Source organism: Anopheles maculipalpis, chromosome 2RL (genome assembly GCF_943734695.1).
Source record: "Anopheles maculipalpis chromosome 2RL, idAnoMacuDA_375_x, whole genome shotgun sequence".
NCBI classification, from domain to species: domain Eukaryota; kingdom Metazoa; phylum Arthropoda; class Insecta; order Diptera; family Culicidae; genus Anopheles; species Anopheles maculipalpis.
The window spans coordinates 76670486-76685162 of NC_064871.1; the positions used below are offsets into that span (position 1 = coordinate 76670486).

General features: G+C 42.9%; 1 protein-coding gene across 1 annotated transcript; it reads left to right on the forward strand.

Moving 5' to 3' along the window:
- Positions 1 to 2559: 2559 nt before the first annotated feature.
- Positions 2560 to 3487, forward strand: LOC126568626 (uncharacterized; the record flags this gene model as incomplete). Its single annotated transcript, XM_050225133.1, is given in 3 exon segments — positions 2560 to 2784; positions 3412 to 3420; positions 3422 to 3487. Coding segments are annotated over 3 exon segments (300 nt in total), but the record flags the coding sequence as incomplete, so codon positions are not given.
- Between the last annotated feature and the right edge of the window lie 11190 nt (positions 3488 to 14677).

Consider the following 14677-nt stretch of genomic DNA (forward strand, 5'->3'; position numbering starts at 1 on the left):
TTTTGTAAATTATGCCGTTTCGGATCGGACCAACTCGAAGGTTTTGGCCGTGTTGTGGCACGTCCGTGAAGCAACGTTGAACAGCACACACATACACATACAGCGAAAACACTCGGAACGATTGCGATCGGTTCCGAAACACCGTATTCCCGCTGGTGCCGTACGGGAACATTACTAGCAATTTAAAAATCGTTAATCCTCCACCACTCGTGTGGTGTATTCTGCATCGAACGGCAGGACCTCCCCCTCCCACCCAGCCCCAACTCCGGGGAGGCTCCTGATTGACTGCCCGGTTCGAGTTGCATGTTTGAGCAGCGCTGCCTATCGGTGGTCAAACAATGGGCGGGAAAAGTGGCAATTGCCTTCCTGCCTGCCTGGAAAAGCACGCTGTACCGCGCACCGTGGTCACATCCATAATGGAGCACCTTTTTGTTGCTTTTGTATTTTTTTTTTTGGGTTAACGATGGTTGCTGTTGGAGCCGACTGCATAAAGGGTGAGATCGATACAGCTGAAGAAATAGCAAAAAAAAAAGGCAACAAGAACCAACCGATGTTAGCGATGTAATCGGGAGAGTTTGGTTCCGTTTTTGCTTGGTTCAAAATCGCAAGCATTCAAGCAAGGATCGATCCCATTTCCAGGGGAGGGATGAATACAGGTGAATGAAGTACCTTCGGTGGAAGCCACCTGCTCCGCAGACACAAGGTGGTATTGATCGTTTGCTCCCTTTTGATATCGGGTTCGATTCATCGCGAGACAGGCATGAGGGAATGCCGAACTCAACAACAACGGAAACATGTGTTCTGTCAGGAAATACTCGCGCACTGTAGCGGTGAGAGCGTTCTGCTTGGTGACATCAAGTATCTTATCGTACATTCGATCAATCTAGGACGGGTCGATCTTTCTGAGCCGCGTGCCCAGTGGCGTTCGATGATCGATGATTGGCTCGGGGTGATCAATTAAACGTTTACTTTTGCTGTAAAAGTGACATAAAGTAGTCTAATTTTAACGGGTGCTTCAGTGCAAGTGGTGTTGATGGTGATCAATCATCGTTTGCTGAGTGGGCACATAGGTATGATGAGAGGTGGTACAGATAGAGATAAAAGTGATTATTGTCCAGAAAATGTTTTGAAAAACGAAGAACAAAAAGGAATGATAAATTCCGTACGACACTTTCCTGCTTATAATCAATCCATTCAAGGAAAGCAGGATGATTTTTTGAGGACTTTGAGGCACAGATCAAGACAAAAACAGTATTTTAGTTTTAGCTTTATACCTTTTCAAGGTTTCTAGTTCGTTGAAATGATTAAACATTAATACATTATATTGAAAAAGCTCAACCACAACGACATTTTTTTTCAAGAATGAAGCTGTCTTATTTCAATGTTTACAATTTTATATTTAATTTGGTTTTATGTTTGAGCTTCATTTTTTTTAAAACATGCCCGAATTGACGGTTTTATTGCAGGCAAAGGAGCAAGAAATTAGATCCACCACTGCTGTGACGTCTTTCATTCCTTTTTTACTACTGAGTTGAATTTCAGGTCATTCTCAATGTGTTTACTTCAAGCACCTTGCTTGAGGAATTCGGAATACCCCGGAGGAATAAGGAATAGTGGAGATTTTTATTATATCAAGAAGCACAAGAACTCGCAAACACACTTGGAATTACTTAACGTCCTACTTTTCGAATGGCCAAACAGCTGGTTGAGTCCTTTATGAATAAAAAAACAGCTGGTTGTGATTGATTTCTAATGATTGGTAGAGCTGTGTGAGGATACCCCTTTCAAATAATAATATGTACGAATCCTCGGTCAGACCCAAGGAATTAATGACTCCAACTTGTTTTGATGCACCCATCTGAATTGAAGTTTAGGTAAACTGTAATAACTTTTTCCAACTGGGCCTAGCATTCTTAAAGTTATTTTAGCTATGTAAAAATTTTATTGCATTTTACTTGTCGTCATAATTAATTATAAATAAAAAAGTAAACAAAGATTTTAATGCATAATGGTCGTAAAAATATGTCGCAGTTTTTCAAACTATACAATGGACGACAACTTCCGGTTCTTTTTTAATGAAAATGAAGGATAATTTCAAAAGCAACTAATTTTAAAACTACGGATCGTCCCTAGAACATACTATCGGTTTTGGCTACATCAATTGGTCAAACAGGGTGCTTTGGAGGATCCTTTTTCGATAGGATTATCTTACCGCACTAGAGCATGCGTGCCTCACAAAATCCCTGCACGGTTCGAGAACAGACCTTGTAACTTCAAGTGTCCTTGAAGCTTCTACGACATCTGAAGAAATCGTGTTGAACACATGATTCGAATTAATTACTAATTTCGCTCTGGGTACGCATCTTCAGCGTGTAGAACAAGCCTACTCCAAAGCATGTGGCTGCGCGAAGAAACACGCCATTGTACCTCCAGGCGTTGCTGCGGAACTACTTCATCAATCGCACGCTCCATTACGAGACGGACGAAGGAATGGTCTCGCTACCAGTGACGGCAGGTGTTCCACAGGGTTCGATTCTAGGGCTAACACTGTGGAACGTCATGTACGACGACCTTCTACGTCTGGAACTGTCCGGGAAGCGTGCGGACATTATTGGATTTGCGGATGATGTGGCGTTCACCCTTATCGTTAGTGACCCACAGGAAATCAGCAACCATGCTACGAGGAACCTGGAGTTGATCGAGCGTTGGATGGATGCAGTAGGTCTGAGGCTGGCCCATCAAAAGACCGGCTACATGATCTTCTGCACACATCACAACCCGCAAGTAGGTCAACTACAGGCGGGGGGACACACACGATCATTTCCACGGAATCGCTCAAGTACCTCGGCGTCGAGCTCTGCCGCAAGCAGCACTACGGTCGGCATTTGGAGAAGGTCTGCACCAAGGCAACGCGTATCGCTAATGCCTTGACCGCTCTGATGCCGAACAAGTGTGGCCCCAAAAGCAGCAGAAGGAGTGCCCTGGTTAACGTTGGGAATAGCATTGTTCGTTACGCGGCACCATCGTGGGGACGGACACTTCTACAGAGAGATATTCATCGCACAACCATTCAGAGGACACACCACACAGGGGTAATCCGAGTATCCAGCGCCTTCCAGACGGTTTCCTACGATGCAGCTTGCGTGGTCGCAAGTACTATCCCGCTAGTCCTCCTCCTAGTGGAGGATATTCGCTGCCAAGACGACAAGGTAGCGAGGGGATATACTGGACCAGACATACGAAAGCGACGCAGAGAGGAGACCATGGAACGCTGGCAACAACAGTGGACAGCCGGAACAGAGCAGCAGGGATTGCCGGGGATGAAGACGAGGAGACTTATCCCGGACATTATGTCCTGGGTAAATCGTAAGCACGTAGAAATAGATTTTTATCCATCTCAACTCTTTACAGGGCGTGGGTTTTTTTCGGAGCTACTTCGTAGAGAAAAGCATCCTCGACGGCTCGCCAAACTGCCCGGTGTGTGAACACCCGCCTGACGATGGACAATCTGGCGGCGGAAATGTGTGCCAACCGCGACACCTGGGAAGCAGTCCGGACTGCCGCTCGGACCATCTTCAGAAACCTCCAAGTGAGGTAGAATGAGGAAAGTCCACCAACGGCAAGACGGAGGCGACAACAATGACGACGGAACACGGAACAACCAAGCCAGCAACAACTGCCGCCATAACCGCACACAAAGGACTACAACTACAACGGAAGCAGCAGCAGCAGCGACGAGTAACCAGAGCAGCAGCAGGAGCTTAGGTTCAGGATGCAGGTTCCATCGTAGTACTCAGCGCATCGGCAGGTTTCGGATCAGGTCGAGGAGTGGTTTAGTTGGGTCGCATCGGCTGCCAGGTCCGCTTGACGGGCTCAGCGTCACGATGAATCCCACATACCCCATCTTGAGGGTTGGTCTGTAGCCGCAGACCTCCTTCCGAGATGGGGACCTTTTGAAGGTTCCCTCCCCGTTAACAAAAAAAGCATGAGGCTGCGGCTTCGGGTACCATGATATAGTTCATCTGTATCTTCTATGGGCTTGTGTGCAGTACGCGAGTGCTCGAACCAATTTGTCTAATGTTTCTAACTGCTGAGGGGTTAGAATGATGCCTACCTTCCTTGCTTTTGCTGTTGTTGTTGTTGTTGTAGGAGGTGTTGCTCCTACAAGTGCTGTTTTATGACTCCGTTTATTCTCCTTCTTACTAATACGTACATGTACTTACATCTAACGCTTACAATATACGCTTACATACATACCTATACTTACGACACTACACTAATGTTGTCTGTCGGTTAAGTGTTGTTCCTTTGCTAGAAATGCATCCTAGACAAATTATTCTGGAGCACCGAAATACTTTAAATCGCTGTAAGAACAGATTACAACGGTTAACCACTAGAGATGAGGTAGATCGATGGAAGAACAGTAGCAATACACTAAGGATGTGGTCCATTGTGGCAACCATTTTATCTAGTTTTCTAAATTACTTTTAAGCATTATGACCAGACCGTTCGGGAAGACATGGAAAAATCAATTAATTTATTTATGTCTGTTAACTGTTTGCAAAGAATAAAAATGGATCTTGGAAGCTCCCTGATATTGCTTCAGAGGCCGAAAAGCGATTGCTCTGAGCTCAGACGGATTACAAATGAACAAACAAATATGCAGACTCGCGTCTTTTGTCAAACACAATCGAAGGGTAAACAGTTCGACAATAATTCGTCAGCGTCAGACAAACTGTCTTCCGATACCACCATCACCCCATCTCACACGGCTTGCATGAAATGTCTATTTGTTGTCTGTAAAATTTGAAACTTAAAGGTAAATTAGTCTCTATTTGCTTTAACACTCCGCTCGTGGAACAACAGATTCGAAACCCTTCCGTAGGCGTGTTCCTATGACGCAAATAGGGACGACTAATTGACGTAGCTGCAAACACAGAGAAAAAAAACACACACGCTTCCAGAACAATATTCAACGAGCGTGCAGTAAACAAATGCTCAGCTGTAATTGAGGCACTAGTTCTAGAAGCTGGCCCACCCATTTCGACCCAAACCTGCTCCATTGCCGAAAAGAGATAATGGATGCACAGTCTTTTTGGTCGATCGTCTAAGTATGTGATGGGTTTTGTAACTCGGCTGTTGTTTACCCTTTTATTCCATTTACATTTTACAGCATGAATAAAGTTCTCCCAAAAAACTGTTGCGATAGGAATTTTCCATTCCCCGTCCTGTGGATAAGCGCTTGGTGGTGTATCATCATTAATGAATTTGGGCTAGCTTTTTGTGCCCCAAACGAACGGAGCAGTTCCATCGGCGGGTCGCCCAGCTTCGGCAGGCTGGGTTATTGATGCAGCCGGTTTCGGGCGGTGGGTAAATATTTTGATCGAACTTGCTCGATAGCTGGCGTGTGTGTGTTTACCGAAACTGGTTCAGCCTGACTGTGTTTTTCTGACGCCAACAGAAGCGCAACCGAGAACCATTTACCCACGTTTTTTTTTTGGCGCATCGAATTTGCGCCATGTTCATGCCCGAGGTTTTTTGGTTGTTCTTGTTGAATTTGGCTGTAGTTTTGTTCGGATGCTACACAGGAACGCAACCCAAGAAGAGTCCAAATAAGCTGAACAAATGCACGCAAACACAGAAAAAAAAAAGGCTCGATGGCAGTTTGAAGGATTGATCAGTTAGCTAATGCGTGATAAATGGTGTTGTGTGTTTGGATGAAGCGCTTTTTTTCCATGCTCAAAGAACTGTTATTGTTTCGAAAACACATTTGCACGAAGCTTCTAGTTTCTTGAGAAAGTAAGAAAGGGAAAATAAAAAGAAAATCGTCGAAAAAGTATACTTTGAGTCACGTTTTGTGTTGGAAGCAAAAAAGCTTTCCCTCAAGGAAGCAGTTTTCCACCCCAAAAGTGACAGCAGTAGTCACAATTGTCTCTCAGCATTTAAACAATTCCCATCAATGTATGGCTTCGGCGGTTTCGCTTACCGAAACTGACTCCCAGGTAGTTGCTTCTAATGATAACTGCCGATAATTGTAGGTTCGCTTCTTCTACTCGTTTGACTGGTTTTTTTTTGTAGTTTTCCATTTGAGTTCCTTCCATACGCTAATCATTTCAGGTGAGGTAAGCAGCACCTAGAAAAAAAAGCAGTTATAATGATAGGGCTTTTGGTGTTTGTCTTCGACAAAAAACCTAGCACACGAAACCCCGTGTTCTGTGCTAGGACAAACAGAAAACTGTCCACCACCGAATGTTGTCTGCTTGCTCCGGGGAGCAGGGAGCACCGTGTTGGTGCGTTAATTTGTTAAGCCACGGAATTGATAGTCACGAATATGGCGCCACGCATGAACGAACCAGCGAACATTCGCGCACTCGCGAGGACTCGTGTACGCCTTTGTCTAACCGTACCGGACCGAAATTGGACGGGTCCGGTTCCACGCTTGGTTCGTGGTGAGTTCCACGAACCAAGGAAACCCTTTTAATGCTGTTACGCTGAGTGTCCGCGTATTCAATTTGACGCACATCGTAACCATTTTCGAAAAAGTCGTCCGAACGGCCCCCTGCCATCGTGAAGGAAGCAAAGCAATGGTGGTGGGGAAAACGGTTTTGCTTCGCGGGTTGGTGGGATTTTCTTTTTTTAATACTGGGAGGGTGAATTAGGAAGGAAATTTGATATTATGTGTAGCCGTGAGGGTAGGCAGGAAATTTCGTTGGAAAGCCCTCCCTGTGTGTGTCCCGTTGGTGATGGGTTGAGAGGGAGAGGAAAAGGTAGAGAGAGTGGAAAAAATGGTTGCCTGCTAGGTGTAAGTCAATAGCCACAGGAAAAGGCTTTAGTGGAGTTGTGGCACAAAATGGTACTCAAGTTTTTTGTGGGAGAAACGGATGAAGTGTATACAAACAATGAGCAACATAGAGGAGAAACGATTGATCTTTTTTTAAGTTAAATACTCATAAAAATAATTAAAAAATAATAGACAAAATTTATTGTACAAATGGTAAATTTATATTTTACACATTGGGAGCAACGCTTATTACATTGAAATGAAACTTAAGCACAATATATCTCCCAAAGGTCATCAAAGCTTCAAAGACTTTTATCGATAAAGGCTCTATCTATAAGTTCAATATAATTTTTCTAACGACAACCGAGGATACGCTTAAAGGACTTCAATAGCGTAATCCCTTAATCTGCGTTAACGACACTGCCCTTGTCCGTAAAAGATGCGTCAGAGATCTAGGATTGCTCCTTGACGATAAGTTGAGCTTTCATGATCAGCTAAAGCACGTCCTCGCTAAAGGTAATCAACTAGTTGAGTTGGCAATCCGATCTTACTGATCCGATTGCCGTTAAGATGCTGTACTGCTCCTAAGTGCGGTCTGTGGTAGAATATTCATCCGTGGTGTGGTGGCCCATATCGGCAAGCTCGTTGGCTCACTAGATCACTTCTTGACGTAGGGGAACGTCGTACTCGTTTTGGTGCCTCTGGTCCGTTCCTCGTCATGTGCCGCGAATTCAACGCCGTTTGTGATCGTTTTGAACCAAACCTGTCGCGCTCTGCGTTCCTTAATTGTAATACGTACAGTGCGGCCAATTACTTGTTGAATGTAAAAATTGTAAATGTTAACTGTAAATATAAAACGCAAAAAAAGACGCTTCTAGGGGGCCACATATGGTCCTTTGAATTCAACAAAAAAAATAACAAAATAAAAAATAACAATAAATGGCATGGAACCGAGAAATAATATGTGATTTTTCAGATATCAAATATTATGACAAACAACATGATACCAGAGGACATCAAGCTCTAAGGTTGACCTCAGAGATCGTTAAGCCAAGAAGAAGATGACTAGATTTACTGTTCAACTGCTAAATGCAGTTTCTACCCTTTTCTTCTCCCTCAGTTTAGGTACAATAAGTATTAAAGAAAGTTTAAGCGAAAAGTAAGCTAAACGTTTATCGCTTTGGTGTCGATTTTCGAGGCTTTGGCGGTACATCCTAGAGAGGACCTGGGCTATTATTCGTTGTTTTGATTTTACTGAGAGTTGTTAAGTTAGTACGGTGTACGAAATTTCACATTTTCAAGGTTAGAAAAATAGAACATACAAAAGGAAGAAGGTTACACCTGCTCTTTTCATCTCGTGCCGTAGATTAGCTCAGGTTTTACAGCTTGTGTGTGCGCTGTAAGGCAAACATGGGCGTAAGTGACCTCCAGACGTACCTCAAACATAGTATTCAAGTCTGATATGAGTTTGTTGAGACTGTGTGGTTCTGACACCTGGAGAGCTTAGTTTTGTAACCAGACTTCGTATAAAAATAGAAATGATACTCCTTTCGAACAAAAATATTTTTTTTTTATTTGTTTTTACATTAATATAATATAATACTGTCATATTAACAGTTGGTTTAGAAATAAAATAGAAATAGACCAGAAATACTTCTAACTAAATTGATCACCCGGATTATTCATGGGAATCTTAATACGTGGCTCTTGCTAGCACGAAGCCTCCAGTACGAAACCCCTACTATCCTTTATACAATGTAACCGTCGAATCCCTACCTCGCCCATCGTTAAATCCACCACTGCCTGTACCTGAGTTGAGTAAGTTGGCTTTAATCATTCTGCTTAACACGTGTAAGACCTGCTAGAACGAACTTAACACGCCATATTTGTACACCGTATTGTACTGCACCATTAAAGATCAATTTCCCTGTGGTAGCCAACGTCTCCATCCACTTTGGTTGATACTTTCTCTCCGATACCTCCTTCACCGTTGCTTCACCCGGTTGGTCCTACGGTTAGGAAGGTTTTCCCCATCGATCTGCAGCGTCATTGCGGGCAGCCAATTTCCCAACCCGCTGGCGCTGGGCGTTGGGAAGGTGGCGTTGAATAATTTATTTACAAAATCTTGATACACTTTGTGCCACCCGTCAGCCCAATCCAGCCACACAACGGTCCCACAGCTACACATGCTGCAGTGCAGAGCTGCAAAACGCGCAACGCGATAGAGCAACATTAATTAAACGACAATTAAAAAACAGGCCTGCCGAGAAATCGACTTTGCGCCATGTTTCTTCGCCAACGCCAATGTGTGCAGAGCATACACAGACACACAAAAACAGTCAGGAGAGCGAAAAACAACGAAAAACACACCACGCTCGTTTGAAAGGGTGAAAAAAATATGATTAACAATTAATTTGCATATAATAACCGTAATTATGAGGCTGATTTATTCACATCATTCCGTTCAGGTTGAGCCCGGTCATTCGGTTCCGCAAACTGTTCCATCACTTCCTGGCCGATTTCCTTTTCTTTCACTGACCACGGGCGGATGGGTGGGGACCGAGTTTTCTTAACCGTAGCCAAGGAGCCTTTCTTTTCCACCGAAGCTCGTTTTTGCCCAATTTTTATCGAAACGATTTGAATGTGTAATGGGCTCCCTGGGCACCGTTATGATGGATGGGTGTGCATTGTTTCAAGCCGAGCACCGCGTAAATTGATGTCGCTGTGTGGGTTGCTGAGAATGGGTTTGGGTAAGATGGTCGTAATGTGGCCCTCCCTCAACCTTCCGTGGAAAACGCCGAGGAAAATTCATCCTAGGATGGAGGCAAACTGACAAGCAATAAAGCGAAGCTTTCCTACCACACTATTCTAATCCATGATTTCGATCAAAATGTGCCTTTCTCAACCTGACCTGTGGTTTGGATTGTTGATTTAACGCGGCGTTGTGGAATATTAATGGCTGACGATCGTCGTCATCATCATCGTGTTGGCCGCTGTTTGGGGCGCACTTAGAAGCGCTGGGAAAAGCAACTACTCCTTGATCAACTCGCACAGATAACATTTAGAAAATGGCGAATTGGTGCGGCGGTTTGTTCGTTTTTTTTTTTTTTTGTTGTTTCCACACTTTGTGCGTTCTCGGCGTTCTCAATGATGCTAGGCAAAGATATATGGCCACACACTTTGTACAGGTGCACAAAAAAGGTATGGGGATACCAGGAAAAGCAACCGGAAAATGCGGTGTGCCTCTGAACGGTGTCTGTTTATGATCGGATGATAACTATGCGAGTGTATTGTAACAGATGGAACCCGACTTTGTACGTCAAACATGTCACATGTTGTGTTTCTTTTTTTAAATCTGGCATACATTCCTGGAAGGGACGCTTGCTAATCATAGCGTTACGATTCGTGCAATCTGATCAAGTGTTGAGCGATCGGAGCTTTAGTCTCATTCTATTTTGGTACAACCTAATTGGAAAACCTAATTCTATTGGGAAATATTAAATCTTTTTCTTGGCTTGCGGACTTGCTAGACTTACAGATTACTTATTAAAGTTTTGTTCTATTTTTTGTCTACTTTGTTCCTGAATCCGCGCGAGGTCTTCGTAGCCATTACTGGGTCCTTGGGTTTACTTCAGCTACGGATAAAAAGTTGAATAGCCAGTCATATGCATATGAGGCTACTGTCAAGATGAGATTTGATACTAGATTTCTACTGTAAAAGAAATTATTAAGAACTGTTCTTTTTAATTTCAATTTTCATCTATTTTTACGCAGGATTTTTATTCGTTTGTGCTTGTTTAAGACAATATTGTCCATATGAACGTCATCTTCACATTTTAGTTTATTGTGCTGGTGAAAATATTTCCACGATGATGAGCTTTCATCGAACAAGGACGAACTTCATCGAACAACCTTAATTGCGGTCAAAATATTTGTTTTAGGCAATGCATCTAATTCGGGATAATTTTGACAGCCACCTACGGAAAAAGAAAAAAAAATTATGGCAAAATTAATCATCGGGGAGATTTGTTTTGTTTTAGAAATAGTAGCTTACCATGTATTTTATTCATTTTATTCAAAATATCCGCCCTCGGCTTCTATTACGGCCTCCACCCCTTCTCCGGAACCGGAAACAAGCCCTGGCGACAGTTTCGCGGGGTAGGGCCAATCCGGGGAGCTGGGAGGCCATACATTCGGCGCGGTGAAGTCGTTGAAATTGGTCGCGAAACACTTTATGGTTTTGGAAGCTGTATGGCACGGAGCGGAATCCTGCTGGAACACGTACTGTCTGCCGTTGGGCACTCTCGTGATCCAAGGCCTTACGACGGTGTCCAACATGGAAATGTACCCGTCCGCGTTCAGCCCCAACCCCTGCTCGAAAAAGTGGGGCGGCATCACGTCCCCTTTCGATGGCACGCAGGAAAACACCATCACCGTCTGGGGAAACTTGGTTTGCGGCACCCGTGGCACGTCCGCCGGGCAGTAAGCCAGCCACCGGTTGTTCTGGGTGTTAACCGTGTCGGCGGTTGTCGCGTCCGGCGATGATCATCATGATGCATGTGATCCGCTTCCACAATGTACTCTTTTTTGGCATTTTTTTATCACGGGATGTTTTTGCTGCTTGTTCCGTATACTTTTAGCTGTCGAATGACGTATTGTTTGTTTTCCTATGCCAACTCCATCACGAGTTATAAACAAAAATGTAACTGTCAAAATTATCCCGAACGCCCTGTATATATCTTCTTCTACTTGGCTTTACAAACTCTGTTGAGCGGTTGTCTCCATGTATGGAACAGTGAGCGATTTTAGATTGAACAACAAGTAAGACGTATATTGTTCGGATGGTACGTTCTGTCCATATCGCGGACTGTTTTAAACATGGATACACTTGTTCTGTGCCCTAAGAAACACTGTAAGGATTACAACGACCAACAAGTGCAGACCAAGCAGATCCATGGAAGAACAACGGCCTTGGAAAACCATCAAAACAGCAGTACAAGCTCTAAAGCACACCCGGGATGTGTCATCGTCTCGTCTAAAAACTGGACCTAATACTTGGATGACGGAGCAACTATCAACGAAACCAAGCCATAAGGTGTTATTTGGAGGGTTTGAGAAGGAAATGTCTCCACATGAATGTGAACTGTATTTTATTATTTTATTTATATTCTAGTATTACGGCTTACTGCCGTATTGTCATATTGAATTGTAGCTAGCCTGTTAATAAGTTACAAGCAATACGGCCAGGTATTTCTTCCCAAAATAATAAAAAAAACAACCTAAGTTAGGATACGCTTTCCATCTAATGGCTTACTAGGCATGCTTGGGAAGACAGTCCCCACTACAGAGCAACGGTTAGATCTCTGTCCTCCCTCTGTAAAGATCGACACCTCTGTTTCATCCCATGTTACGCTATGCCAAGAAATCAAGTCAAGAAGCTATAAGTAATATATCACCTTTTTTGTATATGACTTACAATTAATTGCCAAAATAAATGTGGATAACCTTTGCATGAAAGTATCTTCAATATTGTATTATAACACATAATGTCACAAATGCGTTCCACAATAGTTTTTTCTCTTTATGAACAAATCCAAACGCTACTCAACTACGCAATAATTCATCGCGCACTTCTAGAGCTAAAATTCAGCTAAGAGCGACAATGTACTGATCATAATCCACAGTACGTTTCATTGTTTGTTACTTGTTTCTCATCGTCGATTGAACATTCACGTGCGAACATTCCATCATCAGATAGCTTAACTTCTAAATTGTACTTCACTTTTGTACACCTTTTATTGCTCCATCTCACACTAATGTCTCGCTTATAATTAGCTGCATAATTAATATTCACTGTTCACGATGGTGAGAGTGTGCACAGTGCAATATCGGACTGTAGCAGCATTGTGCTTATGATCTCAGTTCCCTATCTGCTTGGTGAAGCGTCTATTTTTGCTTCTTGTTCCTGTAAATGTAGACTTTCACCATTTCTCATCCTCGGGCTTTATACAAACATCTAAAACAGTGTTTGACGCTTGAGTGATAAGATCGAAGAAGCAACGAAAACGAATCACCGCGGTAGGTCTTTGCCACCGTCCAACATCCGTCCATGGTTGTTAACAGAGGAATAAAGCTTGTAATGTGCCACCAGTGCTCCAACAAAAAAAAAAGGGTTTAAGTTTTCTCTTTGCAGTAGTGTCCCGACGATCCCAAACGGTCAACAGTGCGTGTAATTACAAATTTTTCTAATCCTACCCTTTCCACTGTTGGTGTGTTTGTATAGATGTATTTGCGCCATTTACAATTTTCCCCAGCCGCTTCTCTCCCAACGCTCAGCTTGGACTGTCAGTCAGTCCCAAATCGGTGGTGTCATCTTGACGCGAGCTAGAACCGACAGCGGCGGCCAAAAGTGAAGAAACCCAAACGGGGCATTCTTCTTCTCAAAAGGACGGTATCAATCACCGGGTCGGTTTTGGGTAACGATTTGATAATTTATTATTCCATGCCATACACCTGTCCGGTTTCTTTCGCGTTCGGCGCGTATGCGACCGATGTGTGAGGCCAGTGAGTGAGAGTGAGGGGTGAAACAAACCTTCCCGCGAGTGTGTGGTTGTGTCAAGTAATGGAGACGAGACGGGACAGCATATGAAATGTTTGAAGTTGTGGAGAGTTTTTCGACTGTAAAGACGTACACCGGCCGACGCATGAATTACCAATCAGCAGTTGTTTAGCTAAACGCGACACCGATGACCGATGAATAAAACAATGCGTTTTTTCAGGAGTTCGTGTCTCCTTTTTTTTCGTTACATTCTTCGTCACGTTGCCTTGCCTTCTTAGAGGGCAACAGAATGGACTGGTATTGTGTCGAATGTCATTCATTTTTCATTCACAAACAATCGACAATGATTCGAATGATGAGTGGTTTAGGAACGCTTTTGAACGCATTTTACGATTATGTTATGAGTATTATTAGATTATTTAAACTACGAACAAGTTGTGATGATGTAGGATGAATTTGTGAAGCTTGTCGAGATTATTATTTTGTTTTGAAGTTAAACTTTAGAGTTTTAAATGCATATTACTTACTATTCATAATTATAAAACTAATCCTAGGGCTGAATTCCAACTGATTAAAAATTGAATAGGACATTATACGCTTTATTAATCACATTAATAACTCTGCAAATGTGATTACAATAATTCCAATGACACAATTAACAACCAAGTTGAATCTTTCTTATGCCTTCTGCAGCCATGCCAAACAGATAACGAGAATATAACCCGTTTAATCGAGCGGTATGATGGTCGGCACACGGCAGGACCGAAATTCATATCCCTTCGGGAACATTCCTCCGTAGCGAGGATTGACTAATCAAATTGAACGTTAACAGTAAGTTAGTAAGTAAGCCATAAGATAGCCGGAGTAACTCAGTAGGTTATTAAGCTAAAAAGAAGGAGAATCGCTATTAAATTTTAATTGTTTTTAAATAGTCCGAAGCCATGCATTTAAGTAAAATGAAAATAAATTGTCAAAGATTTTTGAAAGCGAAAATAGTTGAACGTTTAAAAAAACAGAAAAGTTGTCAATTCGAAAATTAACGGTACGTTGAGCTGGTCGTGTCATGTGAATGACACCGTACAACCTAGCCCGTAAAGACTGTATTGGTGTATTTTATCTACACTTCATAGTGTTGGATGCCTGCCATTGAGGCATCCGTCAGGATTGCCATTGGATCAAGGATTTCTTGTGAGCAAGCATTTTTTACTTCAAATAGTGTATTATAGATCTCTGTTTATAGACCTCGTTTTCTCCTTTGATACCCCAAACTCGAATAGACTTGGCTTACCATTTCTAACTTCCTTGACATGAGTTTAGTAGGATAATCAATCCCGAGC